We start from the raw sequence: 12,412 nt of genomic DNA on the forward strand, positions 1-12,412 counted from the left end.
TCTCTCTCTGCCTCTCCCCTGCTGGCACTCTGTCTCTCTCTCTCAAAAGTAAATAAACATTAAATTTTTTGAAAATAAAAAATAAAACTATGAAAATAATTTTCCTTTTTATTTGTTTTTTTTTAGTCTTTTTCTAATGACATATCTGTGTGAGGCTAGATTTTGTTTAGATACTTCACCTAAAATAACATATTGTCACAGATCAAATGTGGATGAGGTGAGAATCCAGTAGTCTGTCGAACCAGCCATTAAATAAATATCCAAAAATGAAAATTAACGCCATGCTTCTTAATTTGGGGGGAAAATGTATTTTTTTCATAAAAATCTTACTTAGGTTAACATGTAATGCATTTACTATTTTTATTTTTAAATGAATTAAATATTTCAAACATTGCTCAGTTGTGATTTCAAATAGTGTAAATATATCAATAGTTATAACCCACATAAACAAAAGCTCTTTGGAATCCTCAATGTTTTGTTTGTTTTTTTTTTTTTTTTTTTTTTTTAAATACAAATGGATCCTGGAACCAAATGTTTGGCGACTGCTAATAGAGAATTGCAGTGTTTTCCAGCTGGAGCCTTCTGAGCTGTCAGAGAAATCAAAAAAAGTTTTCCAGGTTGGGAATAGTGACTGTTTCATTATAGACCTTTAAATGTATTTTGTAATGAAAATACCGAAAATTATTTAAATATTGTCCTCTTTAAAATGAAAACCTCATAGAGCTCAAATATGCTTACCTTGCACATTAAATTCTCATTCATCAATAACTGATACTAAAACAGAAAACTATGGGCAATTATGTGCAATTTGAACTCATTGGAAATGAAAGTATCCACATACATCGTTTGTTATCTGTAGAGAAATGCTTGCAAATAGCCACTGAACCCTTCTCTTGTCCTGCAATTTAAAGCAAATCATAAATATTCAAACAAATAATAAATCAGTGGACATTAAGCAAAAGAAAAGCAGTAATTTCAAATTCTGATTATTTTCTATTTTTGATGCTGTAGCAAGTGGTTAAATCTCAGCCGGCTTTTTAATATACACGGAGTTCATGTATAAACACAGTGTATCGTCTTTAATGTATTTTTCATAAGTCGTATTTTTCTTATATAATTAATTTAAATAGTTTGCATCATTTATTTAATGTGAAGAAGCAAAATTTCCCTTATATATTATGAATGACATTGCATATAATATCTAAGTAAGCATTATGCTCAGCATTTAATATTCTGAATAAAAATACCTTTTGCCTCAAATCACATTTGCATGTACTGCCTAAAACAATGAGGTGATTAAAAATATTCCTAAGAGCATTTGAGAAATTATATCTTTCTGTAAGAGGGGTCTGTATTAGTTTCCGAGGCCTTCTATGACAACGTGCCAAAAGCTGAGTGGCTTAAACCAACGGAAATTTATTCTCTCATGGTTCTGGAATCCAGAAGTCCAACATCAGGTCTTGGGGGAGAGGGCGTGCTCCCCCCAAAGCCTCCAGGAGAGAATCCTTCCGCACTCCTTCCGGCGTCAGGCGACTCCTGGCATCACTTGGCTTATGGCTGCCTCTCTCTCTGTTCTCTGCCTCTGTCTTCACATGGGCTTCTCCTCTGTGTATGTCTCTCTGTGGACTGTTCTCCTCTTACAAGCACACCAGTGACTGGATTTAGGATTAGGGTGGGCCCTAAATCCAGGATGATTTTATCTTGAGATCCTGAACCTTCTGCAAAGGCCGTATTTCTGAGTTCACATTCTAAGTGATAGGCACTTTGGGGAACACCATTTATTATACATTCCCAATCACAAACGGTGGGGTGCAGACCTACTTAGGGCACCTGGGTGGCTCAGTCAGTTGAGCATCTGACTTTGGCTCAGGTCATGATTCTATGGTTCATGGCTTCGAGCCCTCCATCGGGCTCTGTGCTGACAGCTCAGAGCCTGGAGCCTGCTTTGGATTCTATGTCACCCTCTGTCTCTGCCTCTCCCCTGCTCATACCCTGTCTCTCTCCGTCTCACAAAAAATGAATAAAAATGTTAAAAAATTCAAAAAAATGATAGGGTGCAGACGTCCTTTTATAAGAGGAGGCTCTGCTGTTGGACAGACCCCCTCTGCCACTGATTAATACTTTAACCCAGCCAGGTTACCTACACTTCAAAGCCTCAGATTCCTCATCTATAAAACCGGGTCTGTGATAGGCATCACATTGGCTTCTGGTGACAAGTGATGGAGATTTCGCGTAAATACACGATGTTCTCAGCACAGTGCCTGGCACAGAGGAAGGTCACTTAATAAAGATTAGCAGTTGTTTACTGTTGCTAGGATAGGCAGGTAATAATAATTACAGTATTCTCTGTAAACATACCGTTAAGGGCAATCATATCGATGATAATCATAGTAAGAGTTAGCAGATTACTGCTAATGGTGTCTTCAGAGACCATTAGTACATAATAATGGATGATTTTACAGCGACTAGGTAGATGAGAGAGAGAGAGAGAGAGAGAGAGAGAGAGAGGAGAGAACCCTTCAGTGGGCAGCCTTGAGTCTGGTTAGAGACAAACATTCCTGCAGACTGAGTCTGTGTTCTCCAAGATTCGTAGGTTGAAACCTAATGCCTAGAATGGTATTTGGAGGTGGGGCCTTTGGGAGGTGATTGGGTCGTGAGGATGAGGCACGGATGACGGGGTCAGCGCCTTTATAAAAGGTCCCCCAGAAAGCTCCCTCACTCCTTCAGCGAGAAGATGGTGTCGGTGAACCAAGAAGAGAGCCTTCACCACTGAATCTGTAGGCACCTTGAGGTTGGCCTTCCCAGCCTTTGTTGTTTATAAACCACCCAGTCTCTGGTATTCTGTTGTATCAGAATATTTGTTTTTGAGACAGAGAGAGACAGAGTCTGAGCAGGGGAGGGGCAGAGAGAGAGAGGGAGACACAGAATCCGAAGGAGGCTCTAGGCTCTGAGCTGTCAGCACAGAGCCCAATGTGGGGCTCGAACCCATGGATTGTGAGATGATGACCTGAGCCGAAGTCGGACGCCCAACTGACTGAGCCACCCAGGAGCCCCATTGGGTGTTTGTGTTTAAAGTCAAAAAAAGAAAATATACGTAGGTCACTCCGAAGTCAGTTATTTTTTTTTTAGTCTGTAGAATTCCCTGGGAAATCTAGCAGCGAAAGGACATGTATGCCAGCTAATTATGTGACCTCAAGTAGGCATCCTCCAGCTTCCTAGGGTCTGGGAGGCAGCCTTGGCCTTTCCTAGTGCAGCAGCCGAGGGGACCCAGGCCTTTTGAGGAACAGAAAGGTGACCATCACGATATATACTGGTGGAGTGGACATATACTGAAAATGTTTTCTCTGTTGGAAATAGATACTCTCAGCTGACTGCCGGACTGATATTTTCCAGTAGGAACTTAGCTTACTGAGGAATGATACGTAAACGTTACACTGTGGGGGATCCCATTGGTCAGCGATAGTCGTGTGTGTGACGTTATATGTATGTTTCCACTGGAGACATAAAGAGAATGAAATGTGGTTTCTGCCCTTGGAGAAGTTCACAGTTGAAACGAAGCTGAAGGGGCTCCTGGGTGGCTCCGTCGGTTAAGCGTCTGACTTCGGTTCAGGTCTTGATCTCATGGTTCATGAGTTCGAGCCCCACATCGGGATCTCTGCTGACAGCTCGGAGCCCGGAGTCTGCTTTGGATTCCGTGTCTCCCTCTCTCTCTGCCCCTCCCCGCTCATATTCCCGCTTTCTCTCTCTCAAAACTAAATAAACATTAAAAAAAATAATAAAAAAAGAAAAACAAGCTGTATTTAAGCCCCGTCTCTCTAAGCAAATTCCAACCATCCTTCGTTCCATAACGATAGGCATTGTGATGTGACTGAATGTTGGGAAACTTAGCTTGAGAAAGTCATGAGGTAAAAAAAGCTTTTATCTTGTCACCAGACCACCAGACCACATTCAGCTCTGTGCCCCTTGTGTCATCCAGAAGGAGAGAACATGGCATTTGTACCATCAATCTTAACTTTTTCCTGAGAGTGTTTTCCCCACCCCCATTGTAAGGAAACTGCATGGGCTATTAATATTCACTCGCCAGTTTTATGTCTTTATCCCAGCACCCAAATGTGGATATTTTCTGCCTGTTGGCTCTATATCTGCAGTGGAGTTATAGCCTCTAGAATAATAACACAACAGAGAAATAACTTCTAAATCGGGCACCCTCCGTGTAACTCTGATTACCTTTAATTAGAGGGGTAAATCACAAGCTAAAAAGAGTAACAGACTTGAAATCACTTAAAAATCAGAATAATCAACCGAGAAAAAATGTAGTCTCATAAATCTAATTTTTAACTACAGCACAATAGTTTCTTTATTCATTAAATAACTTTCGCCGCCCCTCCCTGTTTCTCGGATTGGAACTCTAACGTCGATTAGGAGAATTGCCAAATATCTGTGAAGTGAAAGACTTTCCCTCCGCCCCTCCCACTCCCCATAATAGCCTAGAACATATAAAACTGAAAAGTCACCGTTCAGCCCAAGAATTAGGTTTGTGTGGCTATAACTATTATTGAGAGTGGTTTCAAAGGCAGGTTAGGGGAGAATTAGGCCAGCTGGGGAAGAACCCTTTTTTCTTTTCTTTTATTTCTTTTCTTTTCTTTTCTTTTCTTTTCTTTTCTTTTCTTTTCTTTTCCTTTTCTCTCTTCTCTTCTCTTCTCTTCTTTTCTCTTCTTTTCTAGCAGTGTTTCCCTAGAAATAGATATAATTTGGCACATTACAAACTACTGCATTCATTTTTCATAAACTCCACCTTTAAAAATAGTAACACTTCAGGAGCATTGATAGCACCAAAAATATAGCCTGCTATTTATTGTTCCAAGGCTTGGCTTTTCATGGTTTTTGAGAAAGGACCAGATTTGAAGCAATGCCATGCATGATTTTTTTTTGTCAACCTAATATCCAAAGAAGCCTATAAATACATATAAACAGATTATTATTTCTCTGGAGTGAAGAAAGAGCTTCTTTCTTGGTAGGCATCTGCCAGATAATTTAGGGGGGAAAGGAAATATGAAAAACGTGTGGCGGGGAGAGCAGCCGTGCAAAATAAGGCTGGACTGGCGGTGCCCAGAAGACTCCTTTCCAGCAGGTATCCCCTGCAAGCCGGGCAGAATTTTCAAAATCTGTTCGCTCCTATTCCACACGAAGAGTGGGCTCTATCAGGAGCCGGATCAGGGACGTCACAGTGCATGTCAGCTGCCAGAGCGTGAAGCCGCGTTTGTAACAGAGAAATTAGTGACATTTCCTTGCAATCATGAACCAACATGTGCTGGGCTCATTACAGCTCTCTGGGACTGCTCACATCTTGAAACTCTCCATTGACCCAACTGCGGAAATCCTGTTTGTCTGCCTCCTGCTTTCTCCCCCAAAGAACAATAAATAAACAAGCAAGTAAGTAAGTAAGTAAATAAATAAATAAAACAAAGCAAAATGGAAGGCTGGGCTTGTTTAATGAATGTGATTTGTTTTTGTTGAAGCAAAGGCACACATGAGGTTTCAGAGGCTGTCAGCTCGGTGCTGGGTTTGTGAATGATTTCACGCCCCACGTCTTTAAGGGGTTTAATAATATGGAAGGTGTCTGCATTTGCTGGTGATAACCTGTCCAAAGGCATTTTCCTTACTTTCGTAGGTTCCTAGAATAAAAATGACCTTTCAAGGTAGGTGAGGCCATCTTTCTGACTTCAGACGGAACTATATCTAGCTTGGGCAGACATCAGAGACTCTTTCGTTGTAGGAAGAATGTCCTCACCATGGGTGTTGCCTTATCCCTCCCTTTGTGACTCTGCCCTGATCCTAGCTGGGGTCTTCCTGCCATCCGAGAAACGCTGACGCCTAAAGCTGTAACCTGAAGCTCTTTCTTCTGCCTTTTCTGTTTGAAATGCAGTCTCTTGCACTGTATAGGCAAGATAGTTTTTGGTGGAATGCCTTTCCATTCATTCACCTATGACAACGTTACACCAAACAGTCTTGCCGTCTTTATATTAGGGTGACTTCCCTCCTCTACGGAACTTCCCCTTGTTCCCCCCACCCCACCCCACCGCCCTGCAAAAATAGTTTGTCAAGATAGATTGAACATGATTTTTCCATAGTTCATAGCAGGAAGTGATCTTGATAGAGGCATTGGCTTAGATGTGAATTTATTGGAGTGACTATTTGAATATGTAAATTAGTAGTATGATATTATTACTTAGTAATATAGAAAAAAAAAGGGCCTGGAAAGAGCTTGATTCCCTGGAGAAAGAAACTTTCTGAGCACGGATAGTAATACTTTCTCTCCATTTAGATGCAGTTGGTGGATGATATTACCCACACTAATTAATAATGACATATTAGTTAACATATTGCCATCAGCAGGTGGCTATTTGAGCAGGGGTGAAAATGGCACATGCTAAAACAAATTGTTGTACCCTAGAGAAATGTGCAGAATTATTCTTTAAAAGAGTCTTTTAGTGATGTCTAGAATACTTTTTTTTTTTTTTTTTTTTTTTTTGGCACTTAACACGGCTCTTTTAAGAGCTAAAACGAGGGGTGAGGCTGGAGAGGTGGAGACTAGAAAGGCAAAACAAAAGACCGCACAACTGATTCAACCTTTTTCAAAAGCTGTTCCAATTAGAAAACAAAATGAAACAAGTTAACAGTTGAATCCAAGCGGCACGGTCTGCCTGTCACATCAGACATCGCGTTGGAAGACTCACGTGTCCTCATTCTTCCCCTCTGCACTCTCTTTCTTCCTCCCCTGCCTGTATTCTAGATCCATCAGGGGATTTGGGGCATGCGGCGACATATGGGCAGGAAGCCATACTCTGTTGCTGGCTTTCGGTTTCTGAGGACTCTCTGTGACAAAGAAGGGGTTAAAACTGTCAACGCCTATCACAGCTCGGTGATAATTAGTGTAATAGCAATCCCAGAACGTCGGCACAGATGACCGCAGGACAGCAGGCAATTTCTACCAGAGGGGGCTGCTTCCTAAGAAATCCTTCTCGATCTCTTTCCAGCTCGTGTACGACTGACTACGCTTTTGAAATGCCTACGTGAAAAAGTGACTGTGTGTGCCTACAAACGATTCTAAGGATGACTGTGAATCTTTTTTCTATTTCAGAAGGTGCATTTTGAGTTAGCAGTTGCAGGTACAAGTTGAATAGATATGTACCCTCTGAGCCCGAGATAGGTGGCCTTTAGAATGTCTCCAAGTGTGCTGTTACTTCTGCTACTGAGGACGCTCCCGCATAGTAGGGAGCGAGGTGACGTCAGGAGACAAACTGTTGCAAGATATACTTTCATTTATTTTTTTTTTTTTTTGCTTTACTTGCCTGTTCTTACAAGAAACATAAAAGGGGGGGGAAAAGAGAACAACGTTTTTAAACAAGACAAATAAGACTTGGGCCTGAAAAAAATTACATTTTTCATTCAGTAGCTTCAAGGAGAAAATTGATAGGTAAAAAAAAAAAAAAACCAGAGACTTAAAACTGTTTTTTCAGGGGCACCTGGGTGGCTCAGTAAGTTAAGCGTCCAACTTCAGCTCAGGTCATGATCTCATGGTTCATGAGTTCGAGCCCTGCGTCGGGCTTTGTGCTGACAGCTCAGAGCCTGGAGTCAGCTTCAGATTCTGTGTCTCCCTCTGTCTGCCCCTCCCCCACTTACTTTCTCTCTCTCTCTCTCTCTCTCTCTCTCTCTCAAAAAATAAACATTAAAAAAAAAAACTATTGTTTAAAAGTCCATTTGATAACCAGAAAGGACAATTGTGACTTAAACATAGGAGCAGCAGTTGGTACAGCATGTGACTCTTGAGCTCAGGGTCGTGAGTTCAAGTCCCACACTGGGTGTGGAGTTTACTTAAAAGAAAACTAGGAGCAGAAATCCATGATGGACTAGGGGAAGAATGGGTAAAGGAGAACCTAAATAACCCCGATATGTTCAAATCCACAGGTCCCCATGGCCGGCATCCTAGAGTACTTAATGAATTGGCCGAAGTCATCACAGAACCGCTAGATATCATTTTTGAGAACTCGTGGAGGACTGATGAGGTGCCTGAAGACTGGAAAAGGGCATATTTAGAACCTTCTTTCAAAAAAGGGACATGGATGATGACCCTGGAAATACTCATCAGCTTAACTTTTTGCTTGGAAAAATTCTGGAATAATCAACTTAGTATCCTGGGTAACTAACTTACAACAGCTAGAAGTGAGGCAGTGAAACATCACATAAAGAAGAACTGAGTTCAGTTTTGAGATAAGGTCTTGTGCATACTTTGGGAACTCTCCTGTCCATTCTCCGAATTCTTGGGGGGAAATAAATGAGGTTGGCTGAGGCATTTGGGTGATAACTGATTGTAAGTGTAATATAAGACACAGAGCAGGTTTCTGGCATTAGCTCGCCATTACATCGTTTCCACATTAGCCTTTAACTTGAGAGTTAGGAGCTTTCATTTTATATTTTAACATACATCTTCTTCTCGCTTCATATAGGACCATGTTTTCGTGGGTTGAGATTTTTTTTTATAGAATTCAATATAGAATAGTTTGGTGATGGAATTCTTATTTTAAGGTACTTTTTATAGTCATTTCATATATAGGTAGAATCATAAAGCTGATGAATTAAGGAACATCACCCAGGGAAGACCAATTTTTCTAACTTCTCGTTTTAAATTTAACCTGGCTGAAGTTTAGTGTTAGGACCAGTAACAGTGTCTTGCTCTCCCAGAAGCCCGGCTAGAGCCAGCTCTGTAACTTGATAGCTAGTTTCCCTCACTCCCTGGGGGCTGCCAAGGCCAGTGTTGTGTCCAATCCCACCTCACTCCCCAAGTTTCTGATGTCAGGCGTGTGGGGGGCAGGGTGGTAGACCTAACCACTGGTCGCATAACCACAGCCAGAAAGGAGAGTAGAAGGAAGTAGGGGAAGGAAATGAAGACAAATCTGGAATATTCCTGATTCTTACTTTTCTTGCCTTTGGATGTCAGTAGTTTTATTTTCTGCTTAGAAAACACAGCCATGTTGATGGGATCAAAAATAATTGAAAGGAAGTTATCAAAGAAGACACAGATACACAGCAGGCTCCCAGGGCAGGCAGCTTCTGAGAGCCCCTGAGCAGTCCTGCATTACAGAATCTTTCCCACACTACTTGGAAATAGACACGATATGTAAGTTTACATCAGCATTGTGATTCTTAAGAGTAGGAGGCTCTCAAAGGAAAAGCAATTAACATTCATTTTCTTCCTGGTGCATACTGGTCCCTAGGTGAGCAGTTAAGGTCTCCAAGGGCATTTTTATCACAGTACTGCTTTAAAAATCTAAGGTTTACATAGTTTATCTACTTCTAGAGATTAATTTAGACACTGTAAAATCAGTCTCAAATGCAACGCAAGGAGACTAAGCTCAAAAGCATGTATAAATTGTCCTTTAAACTCTATGTTGCTTGCAGATTAGTAAGGATCATACTCCAGTCAACCTTTTCGTAATTTTTTCTAAGGGAACCAGAGTCTTTAAAATTTCCAAGCTAGATTTTGTTTTGTTTTGTTTTTTTAAGGAGTGGGAGGTCTGTATAGATTACAGATATAATTTATTGTGATAACAAATGGCTTCCTCTTCACCACCTCATCTCCAGGTGCAGCATCGGTGGTAGATTTATTTCACAGATGTACATTTACATGCATTTTTTGAACTGTTGCTAGAAGGGACCCAATTTCTGAAAACTCTGCTCACCATGGGCATTATGATACAATCTATGGCAAGCGGAAAAAAAAAAAAAAGGTGGGGGGGACTCTGGTCATTTAAAGTTTTATTTTCTATTTGTGTTATGTCTAACTTCAGTTATCTTGCTACATTTAAATCTCTTTGTGTCTGCTGTTGGAATCTGAAAATAATGATTCTCTACCTAAATTAAGAGTCACAATCTAGAATGGTTAACTAGCCAATGGACTTGTAAGACTTCTTACCTAAAGCCAGAGGAAGAAAACTTTAAGTAGGGAAGTATTAAAGGCAGCTCATTAATTCTTTTGCATTAAATGAAGATCAGGTAAGAAATATAAGAGAAAAATATAAGAGAAAGGAAGGAGTCTTACCATGAATTATACCTGGAGATAATTACTCTTAAGGATGAGTAATCATTTCGTAGCATTTTCTCTTTTATCTAACATTTATGATATCTTTAATATTTTAAGATAAGGTAAGTAAGGGACAGATATGTTAACAGAACTAGAGGAGTACCTTGATTTGTATTTCCTAGAACATCAAAAGATATTAGTTAGAGACTTTTCTTTCATAATATTGAGGATATTATGAATTTGGAGGATTATAGCAAAATTCCTGTTCAGTTCATCTTACAACACAATTTTGTGTGGTGAGGAATCAGCCTTTCCTTGACTTAGGTAATGCATAATGTGAAGGGCTTCCTCCCACTACAGGAATTTAAGCAAATTAGAACAGCTGTATTCAAGCAGTTTCTTAGTCCAGAGAAGTTTACAGCATCTTGTGTTGTGAAATCAACAACAAAAACAGTAAGCCTTGAGTTTTTACTTTGGAGCTCCTTGGCTCTTAGTTCAAATTTTGGAATCATGCCGATTGCCTTTTCAGGTGGTGAATCAATTTAGAACATAAACTATAGTGTAGCATGGGGAATGGTCTTGAACGATTATTGAACTAATCAACAGTTTTTTATCCTTGTCCATAAAATAGGAAAAATAAATACCTTCCATAATTCCTAAGAGGCTTATTAGCATTCTGCACCAAACATCCACAGAGTTCCTGGCCCAGTGCTTGACAAATAGGTACTGAGTGCCTTCCTCTCTTCCATTTTTTACTCTGTTATTTCCTCTTATATGAAAGAAATTACCTTAAAACTGACTAGAAAACTCCAGCATAAATTGACATGTCCTTATTACTGCCTTAGACCCACTGAACAAGGCCCCTTTGCTTTCTTTTAGAAAGGATAGAAAGGTTACAGTGGCCACTCACAGTAGGAATTCAGTAAATGTTTATTGATTGAATGAAAAGAATGTGATTTTTTAAAAACAGTGAGCAAATGTGTAAGGCCAGCACTTTTCAAGGCTGAGGAAATAGTCCCATAGACACATAGGAAGGTATTTCTCCAACTTTCTTCTTTTTTTACAGCTTTAGATTTATAAATTTGGTGTATAGGTTAGTGAGTAGTGTATCTGATTTTGTGACTGTGATTTACAAATTAGGAGTGCAAATGGGCATTTCCCCGTAGATTCTTCTGGGATAAATCCAGCAAGGTACCAGGCAGATGATGGCAGATCAACAAACTTTTCTATGTGAAGAGAAACCAGATGTACCAGTGACTAGGAAGCACCCGCCAGAAAACTGAGCTGAGCCTATCTGGATTATTCTCTGGAAAGAGTCTGACTGCTGTAAACAGGTTCCTTGCCTGGGCATTGAAGAATAACAAAAAGAGAGGTTAAAGAAAATTACATTTTTAGACAAAATATTTGGTTTATATAAGTTCTTACATGAAATATTAAATTAGGTATCAAAACATCAGGTTCAGGCAGGTAGAAGGTTTCTGAATTTCAAAGTAAAATAGGGAATAAACAATAGAATATTATATCCAGAGACATATACAGGAAATGAGCAAGAGCCTGACCTTAAATTGCCAGTTCTCTGTTCAGACCAGGGGCCAAGTAATAGGCAATGCTTAGAAGTCAGTTGACAACTTGTGCTTTGACCAAAGCATCTTTAATAACAGATGCTGTATTAAACAAAGTAAGTAGTACAACACAGAGCCAATCAAATCAGCTAGGTTTTCTCTTTCTGAAGTTTCTAGATTCTTCGCAATCTCAGTGGTCATCGGTTAGATATTCCTACATCAGATGTTTTACACTATCAGATTCTTTGATTAGAAAATTGTTGTTAACATCATATTATTAACCTCTAAGGATATAAAATCAAATTTCTATTCCATGATCACTGTGACAGATATTTCCATGAAAGGTACACATAAAAAAACAAAACAAAACAAAATGGTAGTAGTCAGAAAAATGAATAATATAAATTTTTATTTTTAATTATCAACTTTGATGTTTTTCTTTCAATTTTTTAAATTCCTGGAAATGAAGTTTTTTTATTGTTGTTGTTAAAAGATAACTTTTAGACGAAAATGGGAGGTTAAATTCCACATTAGGAGCTGGTGGGTTTTTTTTTTTGTTTTTTGTTTTTTTTTTGACAATTTGACCAAAATTTCTTTCACTGATACAAAAGGAAGGACATCAACTTGTCAACATTAAGATGAGAAGTGTCTTCTATAGATGTATTCTGTATCATGCCCTTTGTCAGATGAATTTCTCTTTATTATTCCAACAATAAAATGCTGACTTGAACATCTTCAGGGCAAAGTGGTGTATTAATTGGGGCAAATG

General features: G+C 39.5%; 1 protein-coding gene across 3 annotated transcripts in view; it reads left to right on the forward strand.

Annotated features, from left to right (window-relative positions):
* Positions 1 to 8,351, forward strand: part of SAMD5 (sterile alpha motif domain containing 5) — a 68,344-nt gene extending 59,993 nt beyond the window's left edge. The window contains exon 3 of one of the 3 annotated variants that reach the window (XR_006202299.1): positions 7,969 to 8,031. Coding sequence is in view for 1 of the 3 variants with exons in the window: in XM_042937428.1 (XP_042793362.1) it covers positions 7,969 to 8,031 (63 nt within the window). In the remaining 2 variants the exon portion in view is untranslated. Of the gene's footprint in view, positions 1 to 7,968 lie in introns of all 3 variants that reach the window. The other 2 variants (XR_006202298.1, XM_042937428.1) reach the window with 2 other exon arrangements.
* The last annotated feature ends 4,061 nt before the right edge of the window (positions 8,352 to 12,412 follow it).

Source organism: Panthera leo, chromosome B2 (assembly GCF_018350215.1).
Source record: "Panthera leo isolate Ple1 chromosome B2, P.leo_Ple1_pat1.1, whole genome shotgun sequence".
Classification (NCBI taxonomy): Eukaryota; Metazoa; Chordata; class Mammalia; order Carnivora; family Felidae; genus Panthera; species Panthera leo.